At 44.0% G+C, this 19,120-nt stretch overlaps 1 protein-coding gene across 4 annotated transcripts in view; it reads right to left on the bottom strand.

Annotated features, from left to right (window-relative positions):
- Positions 1-306: 306 nt before the first annotated feature.
- HECA (hdc homolog, cell cycle regulator) overlaps positions 307-19,120 on the bottom strand; it is a 45,008-nt gene continuing 26,194 nt past the window's right edge. The window contains exons 2-6 of one of the 4 annotated variants that reach the window (XR_004384451.1): positions 13,160-14,200; positions 7,455-7,609; positions 3,587-3,966; positions 2,311-2,341; positions 307-773 (exon numbers count right to left, since the gene is read on the bottom strand). Coding sequence is in view for 2 of the 4 variants with exons in the window: in XM_032873049.1 (XP_032728940.1) it covers positions 3,802-3,966; positions 7,455-7,609; positions 13,160-14,200 (1,361 nt within the window). In the remaining 2 variants the exon portion in view is untranslated. Of the gene's footprint in view, positions 774-2,310; positions 2,342-2,591; positions 3,967-7,454; positions 7,670-13,159; positions 14,201-19,120 lie in introns of those variants that run through there. The other 3 variants (XR_004384452.1, XM_032873049.1, XM_032873051.1) reach the window with 3 other exon arrangements.

Here is a 19,120-nt window from a genome sequence, read left to right as displayed (position 1 = left end):
TCTGTAGACTAGGACTGTCTACCCATTTAATAGAGCTCCCTATAACCAGAACAATTAACTTTGGACCATCTATATGGAAGTAACTCTGTTCTATAGAAGGCTTATTGTATTGCGAAGGTAGGCTGCATGCGACCCGCCACCATCGAACAGCATAAAGAAGCTGCGGTTCCCATGACCGGCAGCAGTGACCGAGAACGGACTGTGCTCAAACCCCAGAAAGGCTTCCCCATTATCTATTCTGATCAAATAGGCCCAAGCTCCAAAACCCTGAAGCCCAAACAAAAAAATAAAGTGACACTCCGAAGAGAGAGTACAACGTTAGCTTCTGAGATTTTATTATTTTTAATACATACATTTCACAAACAGAAACCTTCAAACACCACACACAATTCCATAACCAAATGTTTCAGTTTTATCCACATTCTTTAACTATTTACACTGTCTTCCCTCAACAAAAGTGCAATCCAAGACATCTTGACAAGAAATCTTTAGGACAAGAATGTATTTTTGAGCTGGTTTTAACGATGCCCATCCGTTATGTTTTCTTTCAATTACCTGGAGTAATAATGAAGTCAAAGGACATAGAGATGAGCTGGGTTAGGCAGCATCCTATTAAAAGAACCAAAACACTGAACAGGAGCGCTTTCTCCTCAAGTCCTCCCAAACAACCAACTGAAACTGCCCAAGAGCTGCAACCAGGAGACCAAAGAGGAGAAGCCACGCGGAGGTCCCGACCCGGGCGCAGGAGAACCAACTGTATGTGAGGCGTTGGTCTTAGGGGACAAAACACAAAATTTTAGCAAATTAGTCTTCATGGTCTACTAAGTTATGCATCAGCCTGTTAGTTTTAGTATTTAAACACCTAATAATATTCCTTCCTGATGAGTTAATTTCCCCCCAAAAGCAATGAAAATACTTTTTACTCTGAAAATAAACTTCTTCTGCAAAACCTGGAAATTAAAGACCGGGGAGAGCTCTGGCTTAGTTTGAATGGAATAATTCATCCCACCGGCCAATTTCATGGCCAATGTCTATCTTTTAATCAAGCAGTTGATAAACTCGGTATTATCACTTGCTTCATGTGCAACCAGAAGAGAATGGAGAACTGAGTCAGCCTGAAGAGAATCGATAAAGTCATCAGAAATGGTTTCTCACTGAACTGAAGCAGGTAAAATTTTATTTGTTCCAGGTACAGAACTCTTAAAAAAATAAATGATTTTTTTAAAAAAAGTTAGAACAGGTGAAAAAAATCACTTTGAAATTATTAGTCACTTATGAGTGGTTCATTTTATTGAACACTATCAGAAAAACAGAAAAATGGGTCTCTTGGGTGACTAATATCCTTTAATATCCAAACCACAACAAAATAGTCATCTTTTTTGACATACTCCAATTTCCACTGATGTATTCAAAGCAAAGTACTTTGAGAAAATCTGGTGAAAATACTAAGGATAGCAGATTTCCAAAATAAGATTTATTCTCCACATTGTTGCATACTCATTATATTTCATTCTCAAATAAGCCAGATTTTCTACTTTAGAAGAGAATGTGATGCCTTAACGGCAACAATATTCTATAGGGAGAATCATCCTATAGAGATGATACCTATCCCTCTCCTTTTTCAGAACTGCAGCATCCACAGAATCCTAACTTTGTGGTCCAAATAAAGGCCAAAAGCAAATTTTATCCAATTACAGGGAAAACTCCTCCTACTTATTTTTTGGAGAGTATAAACCAATGGAAGAAGAAAATACTGAATGCATCAGACACCACATTCACAGCAGTTTTAGACTAAGGGGCTTGTGAACATGATTTATACATAAACTTTAAGATCCAGAACAGTAATAATACGCAGGTTTCTCTATAAAATTTTAGGTGCATTAAAAAACAGCATTACAAATATTTTATTATCCGTTTGAAATTCAGAACTGAAACTCAAATATTACCTCAAGACACGAGAAACCTACGAATTTTTATACTTGGGTACATGAGAGAATCAGTGGGGCACCAGTTAACTCACAAATACAGCTCTGTGTGTTAAGGACACATCTGCAAGGGCTCTGTCCTATAGGCCTTTTTCAGGCCAATATCGATTTGCTGCTTCGGTAGAGGCACTGAGCATTTCCCCCCACTGTGAAATATTTTTCAGACCATTAAACACCAAATGAGAGGCAATAAACCGAATTACAATCATCCAAACTGAAAGATAAGAACATTAGCTGATATACTGGTTCTTCAATGCTCTGTTGTTTCAAAAAAAAAAAATCAAATATTTCATACAGTAGAACTGAAACTTGCTTGCAGTAATACCTAAAAACTTCTCAGAGGAAAAACAGCTGTTCTTCTGAGGGGAAAAAAAAAAAAAAAAAAAGGTATAAACCACATGAGTAATACAAACTGTTCACATCACCCCAAATTTGGCTACCCAGAAAACAGATGTATTTTCAGCTTTCTATTAGCATATATGTGTACAATACTTGAAATTACCGAATCCATTTTTGAGAAATCATATTCCAATTCCAATTCTATGATGGTACAGGGTGTCAGTCTATTTAAATCATCAAGCTCTAATTACAAAAGGCTGTATGCTGTATTTTGGAAAGCCCAATGCTCTGACTAATCAAGTTATACAAATTATCATCTTGTTTCACTAATGGTGAAGTATCATGGAGAGCTTCAGAATGATCTGTTTTCAAAATACTGTTATATATTACAGTCCGTGGTTTTGAGAAATGAAAACACACTTTAAAAAGAAATATTAAAATTATTATTCCTTTCCTCATATACTCACAAAGCAATTTTTCCCTTTCCTTCTTGGGGTCAAACCTATGATTTGGGAAGCTCAGCATTAAATGGGTAAAATGTGGCCATAACAATTTTGTGGAAGAAAAAGCATAGTGATGATGGTTCTGAATTTCACCAGTTAGGGTCTCTGGCTGTGAGATTTACCTGTGAGAAGAATCTGACATCAAATGGCACTTGGACAGTGCAACCTACATAAATCAGTACCACCCAAATCATGTCATTCATGGGTTCTCCTTAAGAGCTCATCTGACCAACTTCAAAGACGCAATTCCAGAGACAGGGTCCCGCCCGATCTTGCCCCCTTGAGTCCATGTGCATCACTTCCAAATTCATTATGTTCTCTCTGTTACAGGTCAGTTTACCTAAAAACATTTGCAACACCACCAGTTTTCCTATGTCTTATAATTTGGATATAATTTTCAGTGTGAAAACTGCCTGCCTAATCACAGAGGTGACAGAAACACCACTCGTGTCTGCTTTCCAATCATCTGCACGTCAGTGTGCTGGCACAACACTGAGTCAAGACAGAGTAGTGCACTCCCAGAGCTCCAGGCACAGACTTACAGTCACTGTCGCATGTTCTTCTCAAGGCCCAGAGCAGGATCTTAAAAGTGGGTCTTTAGACAGTTAACATTTTAATAAGAGTTTCTTTCCAACTCCCACCAGGCTTTTAGTTGATAATCCCATAATCCCTTTAACTAAATCCACCCTATCCTCCCCACCACCTTAAAAGCTGTCCAGAGAGACTCTTAGTGATAGTGAACCTCTACCCCAGACTGACGGGATTATCCATTTGGGCTCAGGTCAGGACCACAGACCAACACTCAGGAGTCAAGAGAGGGCAAGGGGCCAAACCCATTTTAGTGGCACACATACACAAAGAAACTCTCCTTTAAATTAGAAAAGAAAGTCATGTCACAGAATGTTTCCCTATAAAAGATATGTAATAAAGAAATAAAAGTCAATAAAATAGCTATTCCTAAAGCAAAGCTTTCATCAATAAGCTTCGAGAACTTTGAAGGAGGAAAATGGCTTCACGAAATGGTAGTCCAGGTTCCCACAGTGCGGACACTGCTGGACGTTGCTGTACTCGGAGAAGTACTGCATCCCGATCCGCACGTCGATCACGGGCTTCCCGCAGTGCTTACAGTTCAGGCGGGCCTGCGGGCGAAACACAGACGCGTCAGCCCCCGCACCCTTCCCTCCGCCTCGCCACGCTGTCACCGCCACCCACGCCAAAACGCAACACCGTGAGGTCTGAGGAACTGCTCTGGAGTTTAGCTGAGCGTCTGTCTCTCTTGTTAGCAAACGCAGGGGAGGCAGAGCGGAAGATACACATTCACACATTCATCACCCGTCTGACAGACTCACTCCTCACCTCCCTCTGACCTGCGGCACCCTGAGCACTTTCACCTACTGGCAGGAGCAAAATTCCCAACCCGCAGGGGCTGAACTGCTCCAAGGAGGCTCCCCTAACAACAGGACACCCCTCCCCCGGGACTGTAAGAAGAGGCTGAAGCTGACTCCCCTCATTCAAAGCCTCAAGAAACTTCATGGACTGGGCTGAGTTTATTTTTTTAAAAATTCATACACATTTTCGCATTCTGCTCCTTACTACACTTGTTTCCTTTGATGTAAAAATAAAATTTCCCGAAAACACTCCAGCAAAATTAACAATCCAGGAAGAAGTGCTCTGTGGATCCTGAGGCTTCAGGAAACCACCGCACACTAGATCTTCCTTTGTGCCTGGGTCTCTAACAGCACAAGACTAGAATCTTTTAGCGCAAGGTCCAAGAACTTAAAGGAATAACCAGAAATGACAGATACAACAGTCTCTCAATTTAGATACATTCCAGAAATGTAATAAGTATAATCTCATTTTGTCCTCAACATACTCACGGGAGTTACGTGGTGGTCTGTGAATTTAGACGAAGACACAGGCACAGACTGATAGCAACATGCCCAAGGCCACATAGTTAGGAAGCAGAAAGGCTGAGGACTGGACCAAAGAAGCTTATTCCAGAGCCCACATTCTTAGTCATGACGCGGACAACCTTTCTGTGGCTAAGATAAATTCCCTTTTAGCTGACTAATCGCTCTGAACAACAAATGAAATTCTGGGGGACGCCTGGGTGGCTCAGTTGGTTAAGCAGCTGCCTTCGGCTCAGGTCATGATCCCAGGGTCCTGAGATCAAGTCCCACATCGGGCTCCTCGCTCGGCAGGGAGCCTGCTTCTCCCTCTGCCTCTGCCTGACACTCTGTCTGCCTGTGCTCCCACATGCTAACAAATAAATAAAATCTTAAAAAAAAAAAAAAGTGAAATTCTGGGCAAACCTCTCTCTTTAATCATTCTCTTTAAGCTGTTATTCCTTTCAAATAATTAACCATTAAGCTTCTTTTCGGCTCAAAGTCTTAGTAGAAGACCTTCCTGGATTCCTTAATTGCGTCTAACATTTACACCTTCCCAGTGAATACACAGTTGCCCTTGAACAACATGGGTTGAACTACACAGGTCCACTTATGAGCAGCTTTTTAAAAATAAATACAGTACAGGACTATTAAATGTATTTTCTTTTCCTTATTATTTTCTTTATAATGTTTTCTTTCCTTTGCTTTATTGTAAGGATACAGTATAAAATACTTATACAAAATACATGTCAATCAACCATTCATGTTATCAGTAAGGCTTCTGGTCACCAGCAGGCTGTTCGTATTTAAGTGTTTGGGGAGTTAAAAGTTACAGGCAGATTTTCGACCGCACATGGGGTCAGTACCCCTACCCCACATGTTGTTCAAGAGTGAACTGTAGTTAACTGACATTTTTTTTTTTAAAGCCAAAGAGTAATCAAACATTGTTTTCCACTTTTAGTTCAAGGCCAGAAAATAGAGGTCTGGGCTCACATTGTTTTAAGGAAGAAATACATAGTAAATACCAACAGGCTGGCTATGGCAGGATGCCATTCTGCTCTCCTCCCTAAAGATAAGGACATAATCCCACTGCCTCTCAGTGGTATAGCAGAAAGAGGAGCAGACAGGGAGTTAGAGGTTTTAGTGGCTGTGCCACATTTGTAAAGACCCCCACTGCATGTGGAAAACAAGGAGGCTAACCTAGCTCTCCCACGTCCTTTCTAGCACCAATGAACGGCCCCAAACTCTTTTTCCTTCCTTAGTTCTTTAAAAAGGAACCCTCTCTTGTGTGTCAACTAGAGGAGCCACTTCCTTCTGTTTCTCTCATCCAAGAGCTGGCGCTGTAGCACAGTTGAGTACTACAAAATGCTACAGGGCGCAGCTAAAAAGACTTTGAAATCTCATTTCCAAGGCTAATGGAATTTTGAAATGGAAATGTGGTCAATATATTAGAATAGCATACGAGAAAAGTCAGCCCTGTCTGGAATCAAACGACAGGCTATGGATGGCCATTTAGGTCTCCCCTGACCATAGCTCTCTTTTGAGAACACTAGTATAAACAAAGTACGGCTAAAGCACCCGCTCGGCCAACCTTTTCCTTCAACCTGCACAGCTTATCACAGGATATTCTTTTTTTAAAAATCACACCATAGTGCTAAAAATACAAAGCTATGTAGTAACTAACGAAGTGCTTAATAGTTATTTGTATTAAAGCCAGGCTTGGAGACTAAAGAGCAAAGTAAAATCCTCTCCCACCCATGAACATGAAGGAATTCTAAAACAAGGCTCTCTTTTCCTCCAAGCACTTGGAAATTAACCAAGATACTTCCAAGGATTTTGTTTTACCTCCTGTGTTTCCATGAACTTATTTAATGTGTTTTCCCGGACTACTACCTCCCTTTCCTCTGGTGACAGCTAAACTTCGGAAAATGCTTCCTCTCAGCAATGCTTTAAGGATTACAAACATTTCATGATAGCCTCCAACACAGTAGAAGAAGGCAGCCCCTGTTTAATTGTGCTACCCCACAGAAAGGAAGCAAAAAGAAAATGCTGTCCACCAAAGAAAGTAAAAGTTTCTGCTTCCTTTTAAATGACTTCTTCTTGGGGTTTCTGGGTGGCTCACTGGGTTAAAGCCTCAGCCTTCGGCTCAGGTCATGATCCCAGGGTCCTGGGATCCAGCCCAGCGTCGGGCTCCCTGCTGAGCAGGGAGCCTGCTTCCCTTCCCCTCTCTCTGCCTGCCTCTCTGCCTACTTGTGATCTCTGTCAAATAAATAAAATCGTAATTAATAAATAAATAAATAAATAAATGACTTTTTCTTATTAGAACCTAAGTATATGTTAGTCACACAAAACAAGAAAATACAAGCGACAGGAACCACTTAGCATCCCAGCATGCAGACACAATCTCGGGCTTATAGGTTAGCAGATCCCTTTCTGTAGTCACTTTTTACAAATAGAAGCATACTGTTACACCATTTTATAAAGTACTTTTTTCACTTAATACCCTAAAAATATTTCCCATTAATTATATATTATTCTACAATACCCCCTATTCTACAATACCCTCGTCACACCATGGTAAATTAGCCATCATTCCCGGACTCGGGGGTGAGGTGGTAGAGCCACTAGAGCTATCTTCCTTGCTCTCCCCTGAACGAACGATGGTGCGGCTCTATCTCCTCTGCATTCGCCAGGGGACAGAGCCAGAGTTCACCCCCTCACTCTGGGGGGTTGATACCAACCTGACAGCACGGAGAGGCAGCCAGGATGTCATAGGTGTACATGGTGCCCAGCTGGTGCCAGCTGCCGTCCCACCGCGACTTACACTTGATGCAGATGATCTTGTGGACCCCTTCCAGGCAGTCCACGCACACCGCGTACAGGTGCATGAGCCTCCCTGTGCACAGAAGACACAGTGCTGAGAATGGCCATCATCGGGGCTAAAACACTGGCTGATCTATCAATTATAAGCAAACATGTTACCATTCAGATAAAATAAGTAGCAAAATAGGTCATATTCAGCCTATATCCCCAAGTTGTCCTTTTAGAATAATGATGAATTACAACTGTCAATGGGACACATACTTCAAAGTTGTATTTTTATTAAATAGTGCTTCAATTCACTTTTCTAAAAAGTACTGCCAGGTTTACAATATGGACATCCAAATTCAAATGACCAAGCCACAAATCCTACAAACCAACCAATGGTCATGCAGGACTCTCAGCTCAGAAGCCTGTGTGTGGCACAGAGCCTGAAAAAACAACGCTGGTCTGCAGCCACGGGCTTTCATCCACTGACAAGTCCCACCATAGGAAAGTCAACAGTCTGTCTTGGTACTGGTGGCCCAGAATTATCCCACAGCCACAATTACTGTGTTAACTGTCCCTGTCTCCAAAACTGCTCAGCCTCACCATATTTAATTTAGGAACCAGGATCATATCTAACTTGTAAGTGGTTATTTAAATGGAGTACAATGTCTTATTATCTACTGGGCTCTTAAGAGAAACAATCCCATTTCTCCATCATTTGTTAACATCAAATGCTTGCAAAGGAAAAGAGGTCACCCTTGTTTGCATGGAAAGGTTTAGGATTCAAGTCATTAGGAAAGATTGGGCATGTCCAGGATCCACCTAGATGGTGTACAATAGCAACATTGCTGCTCTCTACATAGGCATCAGGGAGCGCCACAGTCCTGAACACTACACTCAGAACACGTACTCCTTCAGAATGCGCCGCTCCTTGCCAGCAGCCAAACCATGGCTCTTCACCTTTCTATGGTTAGGACCAGCCTGCTCCTTACCCTCTGGAAAGAGGTAAATAGTACTTACAGGGTAACTTTCCATTCCATTTGCTTACAAGGCTCTCTCTTCCTCCTCAATAGTGGGAACCATGTTCTCTCTCTCTTTCTCTCTCTCTCTCATACACACACACACACACACACACACACTCTTATTTCTCAGATCTATCTAATCTTCACCTTTTTCCAACCATTCTCTGAAAGGTACCCTTCACACGTGGTCCTGGGCTCTGTCGCACACTCCTCCTTTTCTTTCTCTTCTCTCCCTATTCAAGAGTTGCTCCAATCTTAAGATCTGAACCACCCCTGTTATAAAATAAGCTCCCCAGTTTTCATCCCAGATGCTTATTTCTAACAGTGCTTGCTAGATAAACATCTCCACCCAAAGTCCCAACACCCCTTCAAGCCCAACACACACCAATGCCCTCATCTTCCTTCCCCTAAGACAGGTCTCCTTCCCAGTGTTCTCCAATACCGTCCATGACAGCATCCTTTATCCGCTCTAGAGCCAAAGTGAGCCAACCAGGATGCAGCTTCATCCTCTAGAGGAAGGTTATCCCCAAAGCCACAATTTTTTCTTTAAAACAACCTCTTATGGATATTCCTACCTTTCAGTTCCCACTGTCATCACCCAGCAATCTCTCATCTCCTGCCATCTAGGTAGGAGATTTAAGTTCCACCTCTCTGGAGAAAGGATCCCCCCCCTACCCGTCCTTTCAAACAACTTCCCTGCCCCCAGGTGATCATCTGCTCTAAAGAAAAAAAAAAAAATTAGACTCTTCAGTTCTTAAAGAACATGACAAAGCCCTTACTGTGGCTTGAAAGGACACCCATAATCCGTTCTCCCTACCTACCCTACTCATTTTCCACTGGAGAACCTCCACTCTCACCAATCTCTTCTCCCCAGTTCTGTTTCAACTTTTTTTTTTTTTAAACCACCATTCCTTTGCTCAGATTGCCTCTGTCCTATCAACAAAGGCCTTACACAGCCAGACCCTCTTGTTAATCAAAATCCCACCCACCTTCTGATATCTGCCTTCACATTGCCTCTTTTAACTACCCAGGCCAAAGTGGCCCCTTCCTCATTGGAAATTACAGGATGCTTAAAGTACATCATACCCAGGTGTTACTCATTCCATAGATGGTGGTAAAGTTAGGCCTGGTGAAGACAGTTCCTTTTTTTTTTTTTTTTTTTTGGACAGAGAGAGATCACAAGTGGGCAGAGAGGCAGGCAGAGAGAGAAAGGGAAGCAGGCTCCCCGCTGAGCAGAGAGCCTGATGTGGGGCCTGATCCCAGGACCTTGAGACCATGACCTGAGCTGAAGGCAGAGGCTTTAACCCACTGAGCCACCCAGGTGCCCCAGTAGTTCCATTTTTGTAAGAGTATCTTACATCCTCAGATTATAAACTGATGGAAGGCAAGGAATGATAGCACCCAGCCCAGGCATGGAATACATAAATTTGATTCACTGATGTAAGTGAAAAGAATCCATCATCACAGATAGAATAAGAACAACAGTCCTCTCGTTTATGCTGAACCCCTGTACTCTCCTTTCATCTTCACAGAGAATATTTCCAGTCTTAAAGTGAAAGTAGTTTCCACCTACTTCCCTCAAAAATTAACCCCAACCAGTATAAAGAACAAGAAACAAAACACAAACTCCATCTTCTGGGAAACTGAGATACCTGCAAACCTGAACCAAAACAGGAGGTCACAAAATCGGATGAAGAAATTTTAAATGACTTAGGTCTGAAACTGGACACAAGCAGTGGAATGAGGCGCCAAAAGGGAAACAGTGGGAGTAGACACGTAACCAAACATTCTATGCAACTTCTTCCATCAAGAAGTAGTCTATTTAATAATCATCTCCTAAATCTGGGCTAGCCTTACAACTTATTTTGAAAACCACAATGTGATGGAAGTGATGATACTCGGTTCCAAGCTTATGCCTCTTGAGAGAGCAGGCCCCACCTTCTCACCCCCTGAATGCAGGAAAAAGCCCAGTCTAGCCCACTGGAAGATAAAAGACCACACCAAACTGGGATGAGCCATTCATTCCAGCAGAGGGCCCCTACCAGGCCAGCCAGTCGGCCAACAGTCAGACACGTGTCAGGGGTCATCTGAACCAACCAACCCACAGAACTGTGAGAAATCATAAATCATCCCTGGTTTCAAACACTAAGTTCTGGATCAGTCTGATTTTAACTGCTAAATTGATTTTAACTGCTAAAGGCTAAAGGGCTAAAAGGTTAGGTGAAATTTTAGAAAAGGAATGAGACCACTCTCCTCAACCTCACTTCTTCTTTCCTGTCGAGGAAACAGTTAAAATAGGAACCTGCATCCATGAAACAAGAACAAGATGCTATTAAAAAGTGCTCTTGGAAAGTATAATTTATGTGTTTATAGAACAGAAAATCTTGAATTCAGTAAAAATCCTGACATATAAAGCCAAAGAAATCTTCCAAAAGGCAGGATAAAGAGAAAGATAAGCAACAGGATGTGTAAAGTCTCCATCTTTAAAAAAAAAAAAAAAAAAAATTAAACTTAAGAGGTCCAATATGACTAACAGTTCCACAGCTGTATTTGAAAATGAAAGAGGAAATGATCAGAGAAAGAAATCAGAAGAAAATCTCCCCAAATTGAAGACATGAGTTTACACAGCCAAAAATCCAAGAAAGCACACTGCACAATGAATGGGGGTGGAGAGGAAGACCTGTGTCATGGTGAAACTTCAGAACACTAGGGATAAAGAGAAAATCTTAAAACCTCAGGGGATCGGAGGAGAGAGCAAAGGGAGAGCAGTAAAATACTGACTTCTCAACACTGACACCGGAAGACCAGATATAGTGAAGAAATAAATGCCTTCAAAATCCTAAGGGGAAAATATTTATAACTTGGAAGACTCTACCTAACCAAATAGCAATCAAGTGTGAAGACAGAATCAAGACATTATCAGACTTTCAAAGTCTGAAAATACCTATTCCCATGCTTCCTTTCTCAGAAACCTCCTGGGAATGTTTCTTAACAAACTGAGGAAATAAACCAAGAAAAAAGAAAACATGATATCTAGGAAACAGAAGATAAAGAACAGAAAAGTAAGTAAAGAATTCCTAGAGAGGCAGCCATGCAGTATAGCAGCTAATGAGTACACCCGGACAGACAGGAGCAGAAAGATGAAAGGTTCCATGAAGGGAATTTAATTTCTACAAAAAGAAGTTCATTAAATGGAGGACAGGTATGTGCAAATGACTTGAAAGCTTTGTGGAAGCTGCTGGAGAGTGAGACCAACCAGCCAATGTTTCCAAGAAGACTAATAAGCAAATGAAATTGTGAAACAATTATCAACTATAATAACAAAACAAAAGACATCCTAGAATATACTATATGATAGGAAATACACCTACACTTCGTGCTCAACACTAGATATTTACAAAATCAAAGCAGTAAAAACATTAAGGATTTCACCAGGAATTGTGATATATTATCCTAAGAGAAATGGGAAGATTTAAGAAAGCACAGTCAACCACCTTAAGTCAATAGACGATATCTAAAACTGGATATGAAGACGGCAGTTTTAAAATTACAATGGTGGGATGACTGGATGGTTCAATCAGTTAAGCATCTGCCTTCTGCTCAGGTTATGATCTCCGGGTCCTGGGATCAAGTCCCACCGCCGGCTCTTTACTCAGCAGGGAGTCTGCTTCTCCCTCTCTCTCTCCCTCTGTCTGCAGCTCCGCCTACTTGTTTTCTCTCTCTCTCTCTCTCTCTCTGACAAATAAATAAACTCCTTAAAAAAAATAAATAAATAAAAACCCAAGAATCAGTCATAATTGAAAAACACTATCTCTGAGAACTGAAACAACAGGGGGTGTGGGACAAAGACGGGTAGGGATATATTGTGTCTACCATGGGGTTTTTTAGCACACTTTTGAAGTTATAAACATGTTACACTTCATGTATCTCACCTTTATATAAACTCGGTAATTTCACACAAATTGACCAATTGCTCACTTATCTTGACCAACACCCATCGTTCAAGTCTGGCTGAAATATCCCTGCGCCCTTGAATGTCATCCACAGCACTAAGCTCTCTGCCTTCGCCAGAAAGGTGATGCCTCAGCTTAAAATAATTTTCCACTTTCCTTTTGCTGTTATCAAGAAAGCCTGATTTTCCATAAACCTCAAGATTAATTCAGCTCATCTAAAAAACACACTGGCCCTCCCTGACCCCCTTCTGTTACTCCCTTACATTTACAAGGATCAAAGAGAATACACTGGGCACATTAACACAGGTTGCAAAGGCAACTGTTTCACACCAAGTGATATAGTTATGCAATTCCTACTCAATTCCCTCCCAGTAAAGGAAAACTGTACACGAGGAATCCTCCCTTCAAATGACAGCAGAACAAAAACATAAAATGGCCCACCTGGACAACTGTATTTCGTACAGTGACATCAAGAGTAAAGAAAAAAAGCCCAGCACCCCCTCCACCACCTCAAGGGGCAAAGCCGAAACACCCCAACAGCGCTGGGCACCCAACTAGAACAAGAGGCACCCGCCATTACACTGAAGCCAGAAGAGAGCAAGCCCACCCTGCTTCTCGGCTTTTAACAAACGGAAAACAGGCAAGGTGGATGAACGCCTGTACCTTGAAGATGACACGGGACGTCATACTCGATCTCATCGTGTCTCGACGGGCTTAAGAACAGAGTTCCGTCCACCAAAGGGAACTGTTCGAACACCGGGAGTGCCCGGTGGCACAGAGCGCAGTTTACAACATTCCTGTGGCTGGCACTGAGGGCCGCAAGGATGAACTTCCGCAGATCCTCGCCCTGGCCCATCTGGGCATCGTCTTCCATCCGCACGTGGAAAGTGTTCAACTTATGCCTGGGGATGTGCGTGAGCAGCTCGGACAGGTCCAGGCGCCGCAGGAACTGCACGGGCGCATCAAAGTGGCCCCCCCGGTGCACCGATAACCCAGCCGGACTGTAGTCAAAGTGGGTGTTTCGGAACACATGGCCCCCGGCCATGGCCTTTTTGTGAGGCTCCAGATGGATGGCATTCTTTAGGAATTCCCCGAGATATCTCGAGGAGCGAGGGCCGCTAAAGTGGGCAGGGGAGAGGATGGAGTAGCCGGTAGGCGGGGACTGGCCCGGGGAGGCGCAGGGGGAGCGCGCCCCATAGGCTGCTGCCCCGACCGCTTTCTCCTGGGAGTTCTGCCGGTCCATGGAGTGCCGCCGGGGGAGGTCGTGGCTCAGGCCTTTCTGGGGCTTGTTGGGCGGCCGGCACTTTTTGGCCTCCTCCCCCGCTTCACCAGGGGGCCTCCCTGTGTTCTTCTCTGACCCAGATTTCTTCTTTTTCTCATCCTGCATCCGCTTCACCTGATACCAGTCTGTGTCCTTTTTTAAGTGGCCCTGTCCACAGCGGCAGGAGCAGAAGCGGAAGGCCAGGTCATAGCCCTTCTTTGTCCACATGTTCTGGCGGCACTGCTTCTCATTCCAGCTGCGTGCGCGGCCGATGCAGTTAAATTGGACCAGGATGCTGCTCTCCCACTCGTAGAAACACTGCAGGTGCATCCAGCTGCTGTAGGGGCAATGCTCGTTGTTGCACACCACCTTCTGGTAGTCGTCCTTGTCCAGGTCCACCGGCCGCCCAAAGCTGCAGATCAGGGGCGTGGCACACGGGGCTTCTGGGGAGAAACACGGAGAGAGAGAGGTTCAGCACGCGGGAGCTGGGATTCCAGCAGGCACCACGCTGGAGCGCAAAGCTACCATCCCCACATGAGCCCATTCGTGCCAACAGAACAATTTCATGGTGTCATGATTTCCACCGCTGGAGTCATACCAGGCAGGATTAAAAAACACTGACTACTTCCTTCTAGTATTATGTTGTGCCAGAGGAATTTATTTTCAGATATTTGTTATCTGCTGAAAAACACACCAGTAAGCTTCAAAAAGTCCAAATCCTTCACAGTGCAATTAGCTGTATGTCAGTACTTCCAACATTGTAGTGTACTATGAGGTTTTCCTAAGATGTGGATGTAATGACAGGCAGTTCCAAGGCTCTTAGAGAGGAATCACTCCAGTGAACTAGGAAATAATATGATGAAGCCACTTAACCTACCAGCTCCAAAAGGACCCTGAAAGTCCTTTATCACAAGTGTTAGGTTATACTGAATACCACAAAAAAATTAGAAAACAGAATTCCCTCATCCCCAATTCCCTTCTAGAATGGTCTGATACCTAATGGCAGGAATATCTATCTGGTCAACCTAACTGTTGGTCTACACAGAATTGCACTGCCAGGACATGAAGGAAAAAACCAGAATTCTCCTAAAGCTATCAGGAGAGAAACTAGGAACACCAAGATACTTCTACCCTATTTAATCACATGCCCCATAGGCCATCTAAAAGGCCAGTTTCTGGGGCGCCTGGGTGGCTCAGTGGATTGGGCCTCTGCCTTCGGCTCTGGTCATGATCCCAGGGTCCTGGGATCAAGCCCCACATCAGGCTCTCTGCTCAGCAGGGCGCCTGCTTCCCCCATCACACCCCGGCCTGCCTCTCTGCCTACTTGTGATCTCTTTCTCTGTGGAATAAATAAATAAAATCTTTTTTTAAATAAATAAATGGCCAGTTTCCCCAAAAGGAGGGAAATTTGGTGACACAAAGTAGAACCCATCTCTTAAGAAGTAAATAGGATTTATGGAGATTCCAGTGGATTCCAGTTACTCCAACACCCATAAGGTTTTCAAAAGGGCTTTCTGGAGAGCTGAAACTCCACCTCCTAGTTGGAACCAAAGGGCTTGGTCTAGAAGGCTGCACATGCCAAGCTCACCTCAGACTTTATCTGTTGTAGCGGAGAACCCTCAGAGTTCTGTTCTGGAAAGCTCCCCCTGGTAGCAGTGTGGGACATGAGGCTGCAGAGTTGAGGGGGCAGAGAGGCAGTAATCCAGGTGAGACATGCATGTGTGCCTGAGCAACAGCAGCAGCAGCGTAAAATGGAGCTCACTGTTGGAGGGGAGCAAACACTGACGGACGGCAAACATGGGAGAGGCAAGTTTGGACAAATGGACAAAGACAACTTTGGGCTGGCCTTATTTTAGACCTGCTGAATTGAAAATACCTGTGTACCAATGAGGTGGAGAAAGACATGACTGGAGCCCAAAGACCTGGAGCCTGCAAACAGATGGGTAGCCACACAACCAGAGATGGAAGTTAAATCCCTGGACTGAGGAGCTCACGCAAGAGGCATATGAGGAGAAGAAAAGAATCCTGAGAAGCAACATAAAAAGGCTGAAGAAGGGTCCTCTACAGAAGACGGTAAGGAATGAACTGAGGATTCACTGTAAGACAAGCCAGGAGAGAATTCTATCAAGGCAGCTGGAAAGTTTTAAGAACAGAGGGCTGACTCAAAACAACTGTGACACCCAAAAATGTCTCTACACATTGCCAGCTATCCAAGGGATATCCAAGGAAGAAGAGATGGAGCAAAACTGCCCCTGGTCGGAAGCTACTGGGCAAGTCAAAGACAAAAAAGTCCTCACCAGACTGATCAGTCAGCCACTCAGACTCCTTAGTAGCAACAGTTCCAGTGGGATGACATAGGATAGATCGGAGGTAATGGTGAAGACTGGATGATGAGGTAAAGAAGTAGAAGCAGTTCAGATGATCTTCTACAACACTCTTCCCAGAAACAAGGAAAGGAAGGAAAAACAATGGGAAGAGGCCAGCAAGGGCTGAGACCTACATGTTCACCTACTCAGGGAATGGATGCCAAAAATCCAGGCCAGTCTGAAGAGTAGAAGTCAAGAAGCTCTGCAACTCCAGGACTCAAAGACCTCCACAACTTCCCCACTGGCCACTGAGTTACAAATACAATGCTGCACCAGCACAGGGACCCATAAAACCTAGAATAGGACGTTACACTCATCCCCTTCAGTGTGGGACCGGAGGGCATCAATCACAAGGTCCTAACCAACTGCATCGGCTCCTTCAATCACTGTGGCTCCCCCATCTACTGCCTGAGAGTCCATAGCCCTTACTCTTCATTGGTCCAAATCCCACTCGCCTCGTGCAGCACCTCACAGAATAGACTCTCAGCCAGACTGCCTGAGCTAGAATCCCAGCAGTACCACTGTTGAGCTGTGGGTCCTTAGAAAAGTTCCTTCTTTTTCATCTTAATTTCCTGTACAGAATGCAGACCAACAACTGAATGTACTTTATATGGTTGTTATAAGGAGAAATTCTACACAGGTGGCACCCAGAGCAGAGCCTGGCACTTGATAAACCTTCGCCCCTTCTTCCCATCCTTTGAGACCCACCTCTACACACTGATTTCACCAGAACCACCCCTTCTCCAGAGCGGTCTGGCCTGAACCTTATTTGAGTCGCCACTGTGATCCCAACCAGGCTGAGGCCTCCAAAGAGGACGCCTCTTACTCATCCTTGTGTTCCTGGCATCACTGGGCCTAGGCCTGACACACATGCCAGGCCAAATAAAGTCACCTTAAAACAGGCACACAAAACCCAACGTGACCAGCAGAGCAGAAGGAAGAAAGCAAGCTGAAATCCTAGACAGAAAGACCTACATGTACTTAAGCACAAGACTTAGAAGAATGGTCTGTAAACTGAGTAAATTAACTGCAGTCACCTGGGCTATGACCTTTAGTGTCCTTTAAAATGTTAATAAGTCAATTAAACAAAGTTCAGTTGCTTTTATCTTCAATCCTTCAGAGAAACAGCCTTGGAGGGAATGTCTCCGAAATGTAGGACAGCAGTCAAGTGCTCTCTAAGCCAGGCCTCCTCTACCTCTGCATTTACAACACCCAAAATGTAAAATTTTAAATGCTGAGGTTGGCTTGGTAATTCCTTTTAAAGTATTTTCGCATTAAAAAAGATAGATTAAGAGAAGGAAAGTCCTATTTCTATGTTCCTCAAAAAGCTGCAAATGTATCATGTAAACAATATTGAGCACTCCATAGGTCCTGGGTTTTTCAAGCTGGAAGAATCCACAAATGGTGCTAAGAGCTCCCGGGCAGTGAGGGCAGTGAAGCGCTCCCACACCAACCTGCCAGCCTGCTTGTTTACATCTCGGCCACTCTGATGCAGTCTTTGTGGCTCGGCCTCAAAAACAAAGACAAGGGCTTGAGACCAAATACGATGTGCAACAGACACCTCACCCTGTTACACACCTCCAGCCTGAGGGCAAGGCTCCAAGGAACAGGGTAAGTAACAGGGGGGCCCTGGGTAGCGCACTGGCTTCTAACTGGCTTTTACAGCTCACGCAGCCTCCCGATGAGGCCTCGGGCTGGCCTCCACACTTCAAGGCTTAGTTCAAACTTGCTCTCACTCTCCCACTGTCCACACTGGAAAGGCAGCTGTGAAGAGTGTGAGCAGGGTCTGGGTGATCAGCTGTTTGACATGAAGCAGTATCCTGCTTCCTCATCTGTAAAGTGAGGACAAAAATGCTTGCCTTCTTCCACCGCAAATAAACGTGGAAGCACTGTGTGAGGTCCCCAGACAGCTCTCCCATGCCACCACCTCTCCTCTAACTGGATCCTAGATGCTCCATGACTAAAGGCAAACTGCTGCGAGAGACCTCCCACATTTTCTATCTAATGTTCGGACCCACACAAGGGGTTCAGAAAGTAACGAATGAGGCCATGCCTCTTTTTTAATTTCCAACATCTTACAGTTAACTAAAACATACAGGAAAAGATTTGAGAACTCTAAGAAAGAGCATGAGCGTCCTTCAGATCATACCTATAACAAGTGAGCAGTCTTTTCTTTCTTTTTTTTTTTTTTTTTTTAAAGATTTTACTTATTTATTTGAGAGAGAGAGAGACAGGGCACAAGCAGCGGGGAGGAGGCAAAGGGAGAGGGAGAAGCAAACACCCCTGAGCAGGGAGCACAACAACAGGCTCGAACCCAGGACCCTGAGATCATGACCTGAGCCGAAGGGAGATGCTTAACTGACAGAGCCACCCAGGCTACCCCACAAATGAGCGGTCTTATAGAAATGCATTTGATTGCTTCCTGAATGTGGTCTCTACATTTATAAAATTCCTAGCTCTTAAGAATTGCAGTCCCACAAAGGTAAAGGTCTAAATAGAATATAGACTGATCTAATACAACAAAACCATTCGTGAGAGAGGGGGAGAAGGGAACAGCACGGTCAGCGAGGGCCTGTATCATGTATACCCCTAAGGACACTCATCAAAGCTATGACAGCCTGATGAATAAGCAATACGAGAAGATGCTCCTTTGTGCACTTCAGCACTGCTCACACGAAAGTCTGTAAACCGTCCAGTGCATCCTTACAGCTCCATCGTCAGGTGTTCAGGACCCAGCTTCTACCTCTCCCTGCCCAAGTGAAAACAATTAGGGATCACCTCATTCCGGACATAAGTTTCTCACAGTTTCAAGTCTGGACAAGAAGATAGCTAGGCTGACATCACTTGGGCAAGGTCTGTCACTCTTCCCAGTCTTCTCATCCTGTACCCTGCCTCCCACACCTATTAAAAGGAAAGGATCTGAGAGCAGTCATTTACACGGCCGCCCAACAAACCCAAACCCTTTGACACACCCATTCACACTAACAAGAGGCCCAA

Source organism: Lontra canadensis, unplaced genomic scaffold (genome assembly GCF_010015895.1).
Source record: "Lontra canadensis isolate GAN:19392208 unplaced genomic scaffold, GSC_riverotter_1.0 scaffold47, whole genome shotgun sequence".
Taxonomy (NCBI): Eukaryota; Metazoa; Chordata; class Mammalia; order Carnivora; family Mustelidae; genus Lontra; species Lontra canadensis.
The sequence above is the reverse complement of the archived record's forward strand: the minus strand, read 5'-3'. Positions and strand labels throughout refer to the sequence as shown.